Here is a 13,644-nt window from a genome sequence, read left to right as displayed (position 1 = left end):
TTTAGTAGTAGTTGGCCCATCATACAATCTCACAAAGTGTCTTGGGTCTCGTGCTGCAGCTGGCTACTCGCCAAAAGCCCGCTTCTCTTCTCTCTCCTTCAACTAAGCAAGGATATAATATTCTAATTCTTATAGCCTGCTTATGTCACCTTAGAGCAAGTACAATAGTATAGCCAGCTGTTGGCTATAAGCCATTGTCATGTCATCTATAGCCCATCTTATAGCCAACATGTAAAATAGTTAATTGCAAAAGTATACTACTTTTTTATTATATGACCCACCTTTCATACTCATAAAATGCGTAGGAGTACGTGCTAAAGCTGGCTCTTAACTAAGTACCCGCTTACCTTCTCTCTCCTCTTCTTTTTTCTCTAACTAAATAAAAATATATTAATTTATTTCTTATAACCAACTGACTCAGCTTTATTGTATTTGCTCTTACTGTACATGCTTTTAATGACCCCACTTAGATCTAGTGAGCGGTGACAAGGTCAATCGATATCTACAACTCCGTGGTCTCGGTATCTACCGCCATACCGAACAACCGCATCCTCGCCACCAGTTACTGCGATCCGCCGCGTACTGGCAGTCAAGTAACCGTGCTTCCGGTCGTTGGCGCGAGAGCCAAAGGCACTCACTCCCTCCGTCGCCTCTCCTCTCCTCTCCGCCCACCCAACGTCAAGCAGGAGGGAGCCAAGTGTCCTTCCGCGCCGCCCCGCGTCCGCAGGTCTCTCCGCTCCTCGCCGTCCCCGCTGAGATTCTCCCCCTCTTCACTTCCCCGTCGGCAGCTCCACCACTGTTAATCGAGCGAGTTCCGGTTCGCCAAGATCTCAGGCTCTCGCCCGTCGACTCGCTCAAGGTAAGGCCCCCCTCCGATCCGGTTTCCTCGGGCTGTTCGGCACCCCCGATCGAACGCGGAGGCCATTCCAATCATACCCAACGGGTTGTCATTTCCCTTGTTCCGGTACCAAATCTTGCCGCTGATGGGTTTTCCTTTTAAAATGTGCAATGCGTGCCTGGTGAAAAGATGGGGTGTGAGAGATGCGAGCGGAGGGATGAGCGCGACTACTGCGATTTGGACGACCGGGAGAAACACTTCTTGATGTTCATTGTCGATGGCTGTGGTCAGGAGATGGTAAATCACATTCGACCACGCTACTCTTTTCCTTCCCTTTTGTTTATTTTTTTTCCTTCTTCCGTTGTTCTTCGGAGTTTACAGTCATGGAGTCTGCGCCGGCAGATATGTCCGCTTCAAATGATGAAGAAAGTTGTTGCACATTAGTCAGGTTCTTGTATTGTATTGTATTGTATTGTATTGTATTGTGCTGGTTTATCGGATCTTTCCGTCACATTCTATTGTTCGATGGCAACGGGTCGATTATGCTTGATGTAGGCATGTAGCACCACAGACACCCACCTCTGTTTTTAGTCCTAGCCATCCATTGGTCAGGGGTAAATTTGATCATTCATGCTTACGACTACTTTTTTTGGTGTGAAACATGCTTACTGCATATGGTTAGCTGTTGGCTGACTAAAAAAGGAAGACTTTCGTGCGATGAGAAAAGGAAGATTTTTATTTGTATTTAATTGTTCCTTTCCAATTAATAATTTCTCAATTTCACCCACATGAACACTGAAAGGACAACTTTCCTCTACCTTTCCATACGACATGGATACAGTTTGCAAGAATTACACCTTCATGCCTGTTCTCCTAGAGCATTTAAATAACAAAATGTACTTCTGCGCTCCCAATTAGCACATATTAACAATAAATCCGAAGGTGAATACTTTCTTTATTTCATATGATATTTTCTCAATCGTTTTACTTCCATTCATCGATTGTTGAACTTTGATTTTACATGTATATACCTGTACAATTAGTTTGCTTTTTCATGTCTGCAAGTTTTACAACTTTTCTCGCATTTCAGTGATTTTGAGAACAAAAATCAGACGAGTACATATGAAAATTGGAATACTCTGTGTAGTTGCAAATTTTTGTGTAATGATATGCATGAGAACTAGTCCATCGAAAACATGTGCATGAGAAACTAATGGCTTATAGTAAAATTGGCGTGCCTTAGAATCTGCGAGATAATCATGGTCTCTATGATTGGATAATGAATAACTAACGGCTCATAGTAAAAGTGGTAACAATCCAGTTTCTCATGAGAATAAGTTAGATATGCTCTGTACACTACTGCATATGCCAGTGTAAACTAAGACGCGAATTGTATCCAAGTGATGCATGTTGTTGATTTTTTTCCAAGTGATGCAATCCTTCAGAATTTTGGATATATACTGTTTATTCTTGCTCGTTGTTCATGTCAGTTTTAGAATTTAAAGGTGTTCATGACTGAGATTTAACCCAGGGGTGAGAGTGGAGATTGAGTACCGGTTGTGTTACCATGCGATCTTTCTATGTTATTGATTGTATTATTTGTTTGATCAGTTACCTGGAAAGTTGAAACTCCATTTAGTAGTGTACTATTATTGTAGGGACACGAACATATTATCAGAGTATGCATTATCTCTGCAACATTTTTTCATGAAGCAAAAGTCAGTAGCATGATAGCATAAACAACAAATGCCCGGCGAGTGAAAGTAGAGAATTAAGCTAGCCCTTTTTCTCTCGTCATCTTCTCAAGTCAGATACTGAAGATCGTATTTACGCAATACTCGCTCGTTGTCTACTGACCTCACAAGAACCGTGCTCTTAAAGTTTGAACTGTATTATTAATCATGATTCTTTCTGCAGATCGTCCCAGATGAATTTCTTAGACGTTTCAGGGGTGAGATCCCAAGGGAGATCAATCTAGAAACACGAAATGGTCACAGTTACACCATTGGAGTTGCCAAGTACCCAGATAAACTAGTTCTTCAAGCGGGATGGGGAGTATTTGTCAAAACCTATGATCTACGTATGGACGACTGTGTGGTATTCAGATACAAAGGAAACTCTCAGTTTGATGTCATAATTTTTGATCGATTTGGTCGCGAGAAAGCATTCTCTGTTATTACAGAAAATGCTCCTCCTGTACAGGAAAGTTACAACAGCGGTACTGAAAATTTGGACCGTTCTCATGGTCATTCTAGCCCATGGAAGTGCAGTCGCCTATTGAAAATGCCAACTATCCTGAAGGGCGTCCTCAGCCTATGGGAATGCAGTCACCTACTGAAAATGCAGACCCTTCTCATGGGCATCCTCAGCCCATGCGAATGCAACCACCTACTGAAAAATTGGATGATCCTGTTGGTTTTAGTCGGCCCACGGAAATGCACCCACCTACTGAAAATGTAAACCATTTGTTTGGCCATAGTCAGCCTATGCAAATGCAACCATCTACTGAGGTTGTGGATCATTTTGCGCAAATGCAACCATCTACCGAGGCTGTGGATCATTCTAGTGGTCATGCTCAGACTATGCAAATGCAACCAGCTAGTGAGGTTGTGGATCATTCTAATGGTCATGCTCAGACCATGCAAATGCAACTGTTGTGTAGACCTACCAAGCTGAGACAGTCAAAGCTTCAATGGGATTACTCAAGTAAGGGCAACAAAACAGCGACGAGTCCTTCAGATACTCCCGGTGAGTTATTTCTTGCAATTTGTGATTATAGAGATACAATTCCATTCCAATCAAACTTGATGTTTCCATATTTTATTGACATATTGATTACTTATTTTCTTTTTGTGCACAGGAGATTCTTTGTCCTCAGAACACGATATTGAAGGTTGTACTTCACCTAGATACACTCTCACACATAACACCCGTCTAAATACAGTGCAGAAGGAGGAAGTTGATGAGAAGGTCAAATCTATTCATAAGGACAATCCAATCTTTGTGGCCGTGATGAGGAGGTTCAATGTTACAAGAACGTTTACTTTAGTGAGTGTTGAATTTTTACTGTTGAAGGCGCATTTTTCTACAACTATGCATCAAGCTTATTAAGCCATAGTTCTCTGTTGAAAGTACTGTTTTGAATGCTTTAACTCGTTAAGCCTGCCATTACTAAACTTGCAGATCCTATACTTCCTACTCCCTCCGTCCCAAAATTCTTGTCTGATATTTGTTTAGATACGAATGTATCTAGTCAAATTTAGTACTTAGATACATCCATTTCTAGACAAAGCTAAGACAAGAATTTTAGGACGGAGGGAGTATTATTTTGCACATTACTTGAATGCCATTATTTAACTATCTTCCCCCAATTATGTAACTAGACTTTCTCCAAGAAATATGTTAATACACATGTGGGTGATAAGGAGCGAAGCGTATGTCTTCAGCGATTTGGCAAGAGGTGGGATGTGCAATTTAGCAGTAGCCGTGAAGTGAAAAGGATTGTTAGTGGCTGGCGGAAGTTTGTGAAAGACAATGATGTAGAGACGGGTGATATCTGCATCTTTGAATTGTTGAAGATTGATGAGATGTGTACAATGGAAGTCCATATCATCCATGCAAAGGATTTTGATAGACCCTCCCAAATTGGTGGTCGGAATGTCAAAAGACGGTGTAAAGAAACTATTACTAAAACTGTGGAACCTTCTCATTCTCGTCTTCAACTCGTGCAAATGCAACTACATAATGCAAGTGTAGAGGACTCTTATTCTCGTCCTCAGCCCATGGAAATGCAATCACCTTCAACGGAAAGGCAGATACGAGTTGAAACGGTTAACTCGTGCCCAGGCAACGAGGGTATGACGAGTTCTTTCTTCTCTGATTCATGCAGTTCATGTTACTAGAGTCACAGTTCCTTCCAAATCATATGTGGTATCGTCATCTTTCACAGCTATATTGAATAGTTGTTTTGTTCTTTTCTTTGTCCAGGAGATTCTTCGATGTCAGAGGATAGTGTCACTTTGACTGGTTGCATGGGTGTGCATTTGAGGAGCATACCTTTAATTCAGAAGAAGCTAGTGAAGCAGAAGGTCGACCTTATTGGTTCTAAAATTCCCATATGTGTGCTCGTGATGAAGAAGGCCAATGTTACAGGAAGATTCACTCTAGTGAGTTCCATATTTTATTATATAACTTCCTGCAAAACAAATGTTTTGTTCTTCTGTGCATGCTCTGCTAGTGCTATGGTGCATTTTTTGTTTTGTTTTGAGAACTAGGCAATTTTCTTTTTTGTTTTGAAAACTAGGTAGTGCATTTGGTTCTGTGGGGTGATCGCATACCATTGCAAGCCCTCGGCCCAAACACATAAGAGGTGCCGCTACAGCTATTTAGGAGCATGCGGCAGCCTCTGCCTAGTTATGTAACCATGTTAGGTTTGCTATTTCCTTTTAGAGACTAGATATATTTCCATTTTCTTAGGTTTCATCTAATAAGAGTCTTGTACATAGCTATCTGATGCCACTCCTAGTCCCTAATTCATCGTCAATCAAGCAACTAGATATACTTCCATTTTGTTAGTTTTCTTAGCCTCCAAGTCAATGATTTTCATCTAAGAATCTTGTACATGGCTATATGATTCCACCCCGTAGATCCTAATGCGTTATCAATCAAGCAACAACGCAATGTATCTCTTCCCAGCCTATTCTCCTACCCTGAGAATCGGCGCTGCTGGGTGACGTGGCTACAAACTCCAATCGATGACCGATCGATCCGGTGTTTATACCAACATATGCCTTGTTGAACCTTTGCTCTCACTGACACAAAAAAAAATGCTGTAGATTCATAACCCTGTAGTTGATTATTTCACTTCATTTTTTTATTTTCTTTTGACAACTTGACTAGGAGCAATAATTATCACTTCCTGATTTTCTTGGATATATATACCATGCAACATCTGACATTCTTCTTTTCCGTGTTTGTAACCAACCAGAGCATGTCCATGAAATATGTTCGCACGCATCTGGGCGACGAGGTGCGAAGCATGTGGCTCGAGCGAGATGGGGAGAGGTGTCAAGTGACGCTGGGGCGCAAGCCTCAGGCCAACAGGGTTGTGGGTGGATGGGTAAAGTTTGCCAGGGACAACGGGCTGCGGACGGGCGATGTCTGCCTCCTCGAGCGGCTGAGGCACCGCGAGGAGTGCACGATGAAGGTCCACATCGTCCGCCGGGTAAAGCTTGCCGGTTGATCAACAGTGTTCGTCCTGTTTTCGGGCGCCGATCCTTGTGTCGTCGTTAAGGCTTCAAGAAGGTGCTGTTTTACTCAGTCTAGCGTGTGTTCCTTGTTAGTCAGTTAGTTGGAGGTCCTTGTCGTTGGCTGGTTAGGGGTTTGCATAATGGCGCAGGTGTGATTGTGTGAACCAGTAACACGCCAGAGTCGCAGTGGTGAATTTCAGGTGAGTGGAATGGTTTGAGGCATAGGCCCTGTTTGGATACTCTAACTTAGCTAGCTAGTGGTTAGAGTTAGTTTCTAGCTCATGACTAACCCTAAACTAACTCTAGCCAAATAGGTGTTTGGATGGAAGGGTTAGATTGACAATAGATGCACTTTATGGAAAGAGAAAAGTATTTTTTTAATGAACTCCATGAAAACTAGCTCCAATTAGCATCACTTGGCTAGTGGAGAAGAGAGAGAAAAATATTTTTTAATGAACCCCATGAGAACTAGCTCCAATTAGCACCTCTTGGGTGAGCTAGTTTTTTGCAACTAGCTCCAATCTAACCCTTGTGTTTGGATACTTTAGGGCTAGTTGAGCCAAAACTAGCTTAAACTAACTCTAGCCCATGGATCCAAACAGGGTCATAGCAGATATGTGTAGGTTTGTTCAAGTCGTTGATAATGAGCTCGCATCTGCCTGGGTTGCTGTTTTTGGTATGGGCAGTGCCCTACGCCTGCTGAAAGTGGCCGAAACTTTCGGCCGGCCGCGCGCGGGTCGCACGATCCATTAACCCCGCGCGTCCGCATCGTTGGATCTCCATCATGGTTTTGAATTTCAGTTCAGAAGCACCAACCGAAATCACTGAAATTCAGTAATTTCAGTTTGCATTTCGGCCAAAGGACCGAAATATTCACTTGAATTTAAATAAATATTTGAAATTTTTGAAAATTATTTTGAAAATTATTTGATTTCCAGTGTACTACTGAAATTGTTGAAATATTTTGGCCGGAACGTAATATTTCAGTGTCTGCTGAAATTAATGAAATTCAATGAATTTCATTGAAATGTCACTGAAAATGAAAACCATGATCTCCATGTAACATTTTTCTTCCGATGCAGTAAAAATTCGATGCAATGCAGCAATTTTTTCAACGGTTACAACAAAAAACAAAATTTATAGCAAAAAAAATATCTACGTAATCGTAACAAAAAAACGAAGTTGATGGTGCGTGGTAGCAAAAGTCAAACGCCGGTTGTAACAAATATCTACGTGCACGTGTATGCAACTTTTTTAGTAAACGGTTGCAGCAAAAAATGATGCCGGTTGTAGCAAAAGTAAAAAACATCGATTGTAACGAAAAATCCGACGAACTAGAGTTGCAACCAAACGAATATGCAGCAAATATGACGCTGGTTGCAACAAATTTACACAAGAAAAAAAGTTGCATGAAAAACGTTTGTATCAGAAAAACACACGGTTGCAGCAAATTTAACGGAAAAATGTTGCAAGCATTGCCAGCGAGGCGCGCGGCCCGCGTGCGACCGGCCGAACGATTCGGCCGACGCGCTGGGTGAAAGCGTTTACCTTTGGGTATTCGATGCTAGCTCATTCCGGGTTTTCTTAACCGGGTATAACCTTTTCCATTACTTTGACATGACGAAAAAGAAGACGAAAAAGGGAAAAGCGAATTCAAGCATCACCGACGTAGGACGAAAACCCGATGACACCCGAGAGTACTAAAGCCTCACAAGCCAAAAGTTTGTCAGACGCACTCGCGCGGGAGCAAAATAACGAGCATCCACACAGGGGCACCCAAAGCCGATGGAGGTTGTTTTCTCCCACGTGGCTGCAGTACTACCGCCGCCCCTGTCTACGAGTGATTCGTTTTGGTCTGACTGGCCTCGTAGCGTTTGCCATGATGAGACGACGGTGGTGTCTTCTTGATTGTGTTGGGACATGTTGTTGGGCAGCGGATGTGGTGGAGTCGATGGTTGATTCTGGGTTGTGGGTGCGAGGAGTCGGGAGAAATCTTTGTCCGGTCTTGCCGGCAACGACGTGACGGCGCGTGTGGACGTCACCATCCTTCTTGAAGGGCATCGTGTGGACCTCCCCCTAGTTCCCTCCGTGTACCGGAAGATATCCTAGGATTTATCTGGGCAGTATCGTCGTCATGTCGAAATGCTTCTTAAAGGTGTTGTTTGCTACGTGGCAATTAGTAGCATCTGAGTGTGGTGGAAGTCTTCGGTGGACGCAGCGGTTGCGGGACTCCATCGCTTTCGTTGATCTTGCGCCATTGGTATTATTTCTCTTGTTTTTCTTTTGTCTATTCTTTTGGTCGTGATTGTGTTGTTTGCCTCAGCGGTGCTCAAACTATTTTATCAGGTGGTTGGTATATTAATATAGCTGGGTGAAAGCCTGTTTCGAGGGTGCAACAAAGACAAATGTAGCACGTAGGCACTAAATACATAACCAGACAAGTGTGAAATTCGTGTGCTCGGGCACCATGATGCCTTTTTTCTGGAAAATAAAAATAAAATCATATTTAGAAGTTAAAAAACGGAAATAATTTTGTGAAAACTTGTATGTAATCACTATGGATTCATGAAATTCTGTTTTGAAAAAAATCTAATTTGTAATCTGTAGAAAACATAAATTCCGGCCCAAATTTTCTTTTGGCCCATTTGAAAATACATGTTGGTCTTTTTTTGTATGCTACGTATGAAAATAAAATGTTATGAATTTTTGCACATACGTAGTATGTGTGTGTGTGTGTTTACAAAAAAATTCATTTTTTTGCACGTAAAATTGTTTTTTTTAACGGGCATCATGGTGCTTGTGCACAACTAGCAATATTCGATGACACCCGATAAACGAGAGACGGATCACCTTGAGGGGCGTAGATCATCAGGCCTCACCCCCATCCCGAACAACAGCACATATTTACATCATCTTCGACGTATTGTCCTTCAGCATCTTGATACCCGTCCTCAGTTCAGCAACATCAAAGTGCTTCATCAATCCAGCCCAGTACGACAAAAAAACACAAGCAGAGAACACAACCTCAAAAGGAGTCTTAAGAAATTTGAATTCAAATGTTGCCCTATTGTGACAGTTCCAAATAGCCCAACATACATCAGCTAGTCCAACAATATAGAAAACTTCTCCTTCAAGGAAGAAAGTAAAGCACCAGGCATAAGTTTGCCACACATTGTTTGAGCACAGGCCAAACATATTAGCCACCGTGTGCCACACAACTCTAGCAATTGGGCAAAGGAAAAAAAAGATGTTGTGCTGTATATCTGTGCAAAAAGGATTATCGCTGACTTGGACTTGTAGTCTCATCACCACTCCAAAGATGGAGATAAGGAAGACATCTTCTTGTGGCGGTCTTTCATGTCCTCAAGTGTTAACGTGCCTACGTAATTCTCTTTACATTTGTGGTTTGTCTGCTACTTTGAGTAATATATTCAGGTGGCGGAGTCCCCCCACCTCGTTGCAAACTTTTACTTAATAGTAGTTGTAGGATCTGAAGTATGTCTAAGGAGGTGATTGATTAGACTACTTGATAAAATAAAAACTTAGCTTTTTTCTTAATTTTAGTTGTGGACCAGTTTTAGCAATTATGACTAGTCAAGTTCACCATACACATGCATATCTAAGAGTATAGCAGCGAAAAATAAATACATGCAAATGTAATATAGAGGGTAAGGAAGGACGATCAAACGCAAAGGTTGACACGGCGATTTTTGGCGTGGTTCCGATAGGTGGTGCTATCGTACGTCCATCTTAGTGGAGACTTCAACACACGGAGGGTAACTGCTGCGAGAGTCCACGAAGAGCTCCACCCTAAAGGGATCCATGAAGAAGCGGCATTGTCTATTCCACCATGGCTTACATCCACACAGGACTAGCCTCACTCACGGCGGATCTTCACGAAGTAGGAGATCTCCTTGCCCTTACAAACTTTTTGGTTCAACTCTACAACACGAAGTAGGAGGCTCCCAAGCAACACCTAACCAATATAGGAGGCAACACCCTCCTAAAGGTAATAGATGTGGTAGAACGTTAAACTCCTTGCTCTTGTGCTTCAAAAGATAGTCCCATTTACTATCGTGCAACATCCCATTTACTGTTCTCACGTCACGCACTGTTCAGCCTGCTCAATAGTCATGCATTGTGCGGATTGATGTTAATGCCATTTGTACGGATAAATAACATGTTTGGAAAGTTCATAAATCACCAAATGTGACATATTAATGGGATTGCCACATATAATATTTTCTTCAAAATAAAATTTGAGAATGGCATGCCTCCAGTTTGTTTAACATAAAAAAAATAAATTTGATTTCTTCTGTTGAATTTTTTTAAGGCCCACACAATTTGGTTGAGTCATCCATTCCTAATTAATTTATTTTCCAGGTGCACTTGGAGAAATGGGGTTTTGGCTCTTGGCTGGAGGCCAATTTTTTAAAATTTCAAAATTTTGATTTCAATAAAATCTGAAAATATTTTACAACTAAACAAGGATGTGATCCGTATGTGTGCAAAATTTTAGGCTGAAATACTTTGAAACACGGCCTTTGTAAAAAAAGATAAATTCATGGTGTGGAAAAATAAATAGTATCATGTGTTAAAAAATCTTAAATTGTTTTTCTTTTTCCACAGCCCTTATTTTCAACGTATTTAGTCCTGAAAATTTACACGCTTGTACATTATACCTTCATCTATCAATGTACAGTGCTTTAAAAAAAACTGAAATATAAGGATACATTTTTTTGCAAAATTTAAATTTTGCATTTGGGGGCCTTCATGGAGATTGGCCCACAAAAGCAATTTCCAGTGCCCTTGAGCCTTTTCAAATATAATATGTCAGATCCTTACTTTGGAAATTAAAGATCCCTAGAATTACTCTAATCCCCTTGATTTCGTTAATAAAATGTACAGTTTGTTTAGGAAAGACACCAATGCGCACTTAATATTTCGTTTTTATGCCACGATGCATTAATTAGTGGCAACAAAATATTAACGGGCGGTAAATAGTTTCTTGTTTGATCGAAAAGACAAAATTGGTACAGGCATATGATTAAATATTAATTACATTTTTCGCAAAAAAAAGTATCAGTTACATTGTTTAGCAAATGCGCCTGGTAATTGTGTTGACTGATTCATGTATATGTAGTGTTCCACATCTGACACGTTGTCTGATGCGTCAAATGGAAAATAGTACTACTCAAAAGCACTATGGAGTGGACTGTTGATACATCATGCATGTGAACCTTACACCTGACGCATTGGCAGATTGTGCAGCAGATTCCTATCTACATCGGCCGTGATACATGGAACGGTGGAGGGGTGAGGGGGGCAGGGACCGAAAATACGGGGGACAACACACATCTCTGTGTATCATGGATGGACTAGATGACGTGCACCGAAGTGCTCGGTCACAACTACTACCTCCGTCCAAGTGTATATGGCATGCATGTAGTTTTAGGTTATTAATTTAACTAGCTAAATATATATTATATGCGATAAAAATTACATATTCAAAAACTACATCTCCGCATGAATCTAATGGTATATTATATATTACATATAATATATATTTATATAGTTAAATTAACGACCTAGAACTACGCGCATGTCCTATACACGTCGACGGAGGGAGTAGTAATTTTCACCAAAGCCCGCACTACTTGAACTTTTGGTTGTAGATGCTCCTACCTGGTGATTTTTTTGTTATCTTGTACTGTATGAACCACTGTTTGGATTTTCTCAGAGCTGCTGTCACGACCTCTATGCGCTATTGGTACGTGATGCAACCTAATGGTCCGTAAAACGTTACAAGTAACACCTTTTTTTATAACCGATGTGCAAATGTGACGCCGGACGTGACGTGAATTCAGCTACTTTCTGTTATATGATTTCCCTTATTTGCTGTTTGTAACCGTATAATTTGTTGCGCCTGAATTCAGCTACTTTGTTATATGATTTTCCTTATTTCCTGTTTGTTTCCGTATAAGTTGCTGGACGTGAATTCAGCTATTTTTTTTAGCACTCCCCCTAATTTAGCACTTACCTTAATCTTTCGAAGGAAGGTGCTGGAAGAAAAAATCCTTTTTAGTTATGGCCCATTTACTCGGCCCTTTGAAGAAAAAAAACATATCCCTTGCGGCGGCGCACAAGCTCCATAGCTCAGAGCTATGGCGATGGCGGAGGCGGAACAACTTGATGGATTCGAGTTCCTATCGGATCCCCTTGATAGTGATAGGTATTTTCCATGCCGTCGCTTCATCCTTTTTAGTTGGGCGCGCTGTAAGTAGCAGATCAGTTTGTTGACATGCTCTCTGTTTTTCGGTAGACTTCCCCTGCCAGATCTTACCGGCGGCGACTCCATACTCCTCAACGAACCCACCGGAACTCTCCTCTGCACGCCGTCCGAGTCTAGCATCGGCGACACGGGTGAGGCAGCGCTTACAGTGTTTGAAACTTGGAATGCAAAGCTCGCGTTGAGCACAGCCGCCGTGCGTCGGGAGGGTACTTTCACCGGAGAAGACTTTCAGAGGATTCGCGGAGAAGGAGAGAGGCAGTTTAGCTGTTCCTGGAGTTAGTTAGGGCTACATTCGAATCGCTTGGTCAGGCGTACGACCTGTACAACTTGTGCAGGTGTACTCCTGAGGAATTGGTTCGATATGACATGGTGCTGAAGAGCTCAAAGAAGAAACAGAAAGAGATTATCGGGGAGACAGTTGGGTGTGGTTCAAGCAGGCGAGCCCGGTTATGTACCATCGGTAGGCAGAAATGGAGGAAAGCGGACGACCTGCCCCGACCGGGTCGACATGCCAAAGAAGCCGGGGAAAGAGACGACATGAACAAATTGTTGCGTTGGTTGGTTGGGTACAGGAGGAACACTTGCGGCAATCCTAACATCGTGCTTCACGAGGTGCTGCCTGCATGAGGCTGATGTAGTTGATACCGCAGTTTGAAGATTGTGCAAAAAAAAAACTTCATGCAGTTTGGAAGAAGTACATTATTTTTTTATAAAGTTCATCAAATTTTTAAAAAGCTAATAGAAATTCAAAAAAATATCATGTATTTTTTAAAAAGTTCATTGAACTGGAAAAAAAGTTCATAATCCTTAGAAAAGTTCATCAATTTTGATAAAAAATCATCCATTTTCAAAATGATGTTTATCAAATTTAAAAAAAATCATCGTTATTAAAAAAAACTTCATAGAATTTTAATATGTCAGAAACGCTTCACGATTTTTAGCGAAAAAATCATCACTCTTAAAAGATACTCACTGAAATTTAAAAAAAGTTCATAGAATTTTTTTAAAAATCGTCAACCAGCAACTAGATAGGCCGGCCCATATACAAATGCCACAGGTGCGAGTTAACAAAAATACACGTTAACTGGTGCCTGTGGTGCCAAATAGGACCAGAAATTTGCCTGCAAAAAAAAGCCAAATCACGTTATGTATAGTAGTTTCCCCAAATTGGGCCATGAATCTGGCACATTAAATAGTAGTTTTTCCAAATTGGGCCGTGAATTTGGCACATTAACACGATAACACAGAAAGTATTGCTTTTGTTA

General features: G+C 41.3%; 1 protein-coding gene across 1 annotated transcript; it reads left to right on the top strand.

Moving 5' to 3' along the window:
- The first annotated feature begins 614 nt into the window (after nucleotides 1-614).
- On the top strand, nucleotides 615-6,309 carry LOC123451118 (B3 domain-containing protein Os03g0619600-like). The gene is made up of 7 exons (XM_045128126.1): nucleotides 615-859; nucleotides 1,028-1,135; nucleotides 2,756-3,586; nucleotides 3,699-3,886; nucleotides 4,222-4,693; nucleotides 4,826-5,004; nucleotides 5,826-6,309. Exons 3-7 carry the CDS (start codon nucleotides 3,097-3,099, stop codon nucleotides 6,078-6,080), a joined length of 1,584 nt encoding a protein of 527 aa, XP_044984061.1. The 5' UTR covers nucleotides 615-859; nucleotides 1,028-1,135; nucleotides 2,756-3,096; the 3' UTR covers nucleotides 6,081-6,309.
- Nucleotides 6,310-13,644: the final 7,335 nt, after the last annotated feature.

This window comes from Hordeum vulgare, chromosome 4H (assembly GCF_904849725.1).
Source record: "Hordeum vulgare subsp. vulgare chromosome 4H, MorexV3_pseudomolecules_assembly, whole genome shotgun sequence".
In the NCBI taxonomy this organism is placed as follows: domain Eukaryota; kingdom Viridiplantae; phylum Streptophyta; class Magnoliopsida; order Poales; family Poaceae; genus Hordeum; species Hordeum vulgare.
The sequence above is the reverse complement of the archived record's forward strand: the minus strand, read 5'-3'. Positions and strand labels throughout refer to the sequence as shown.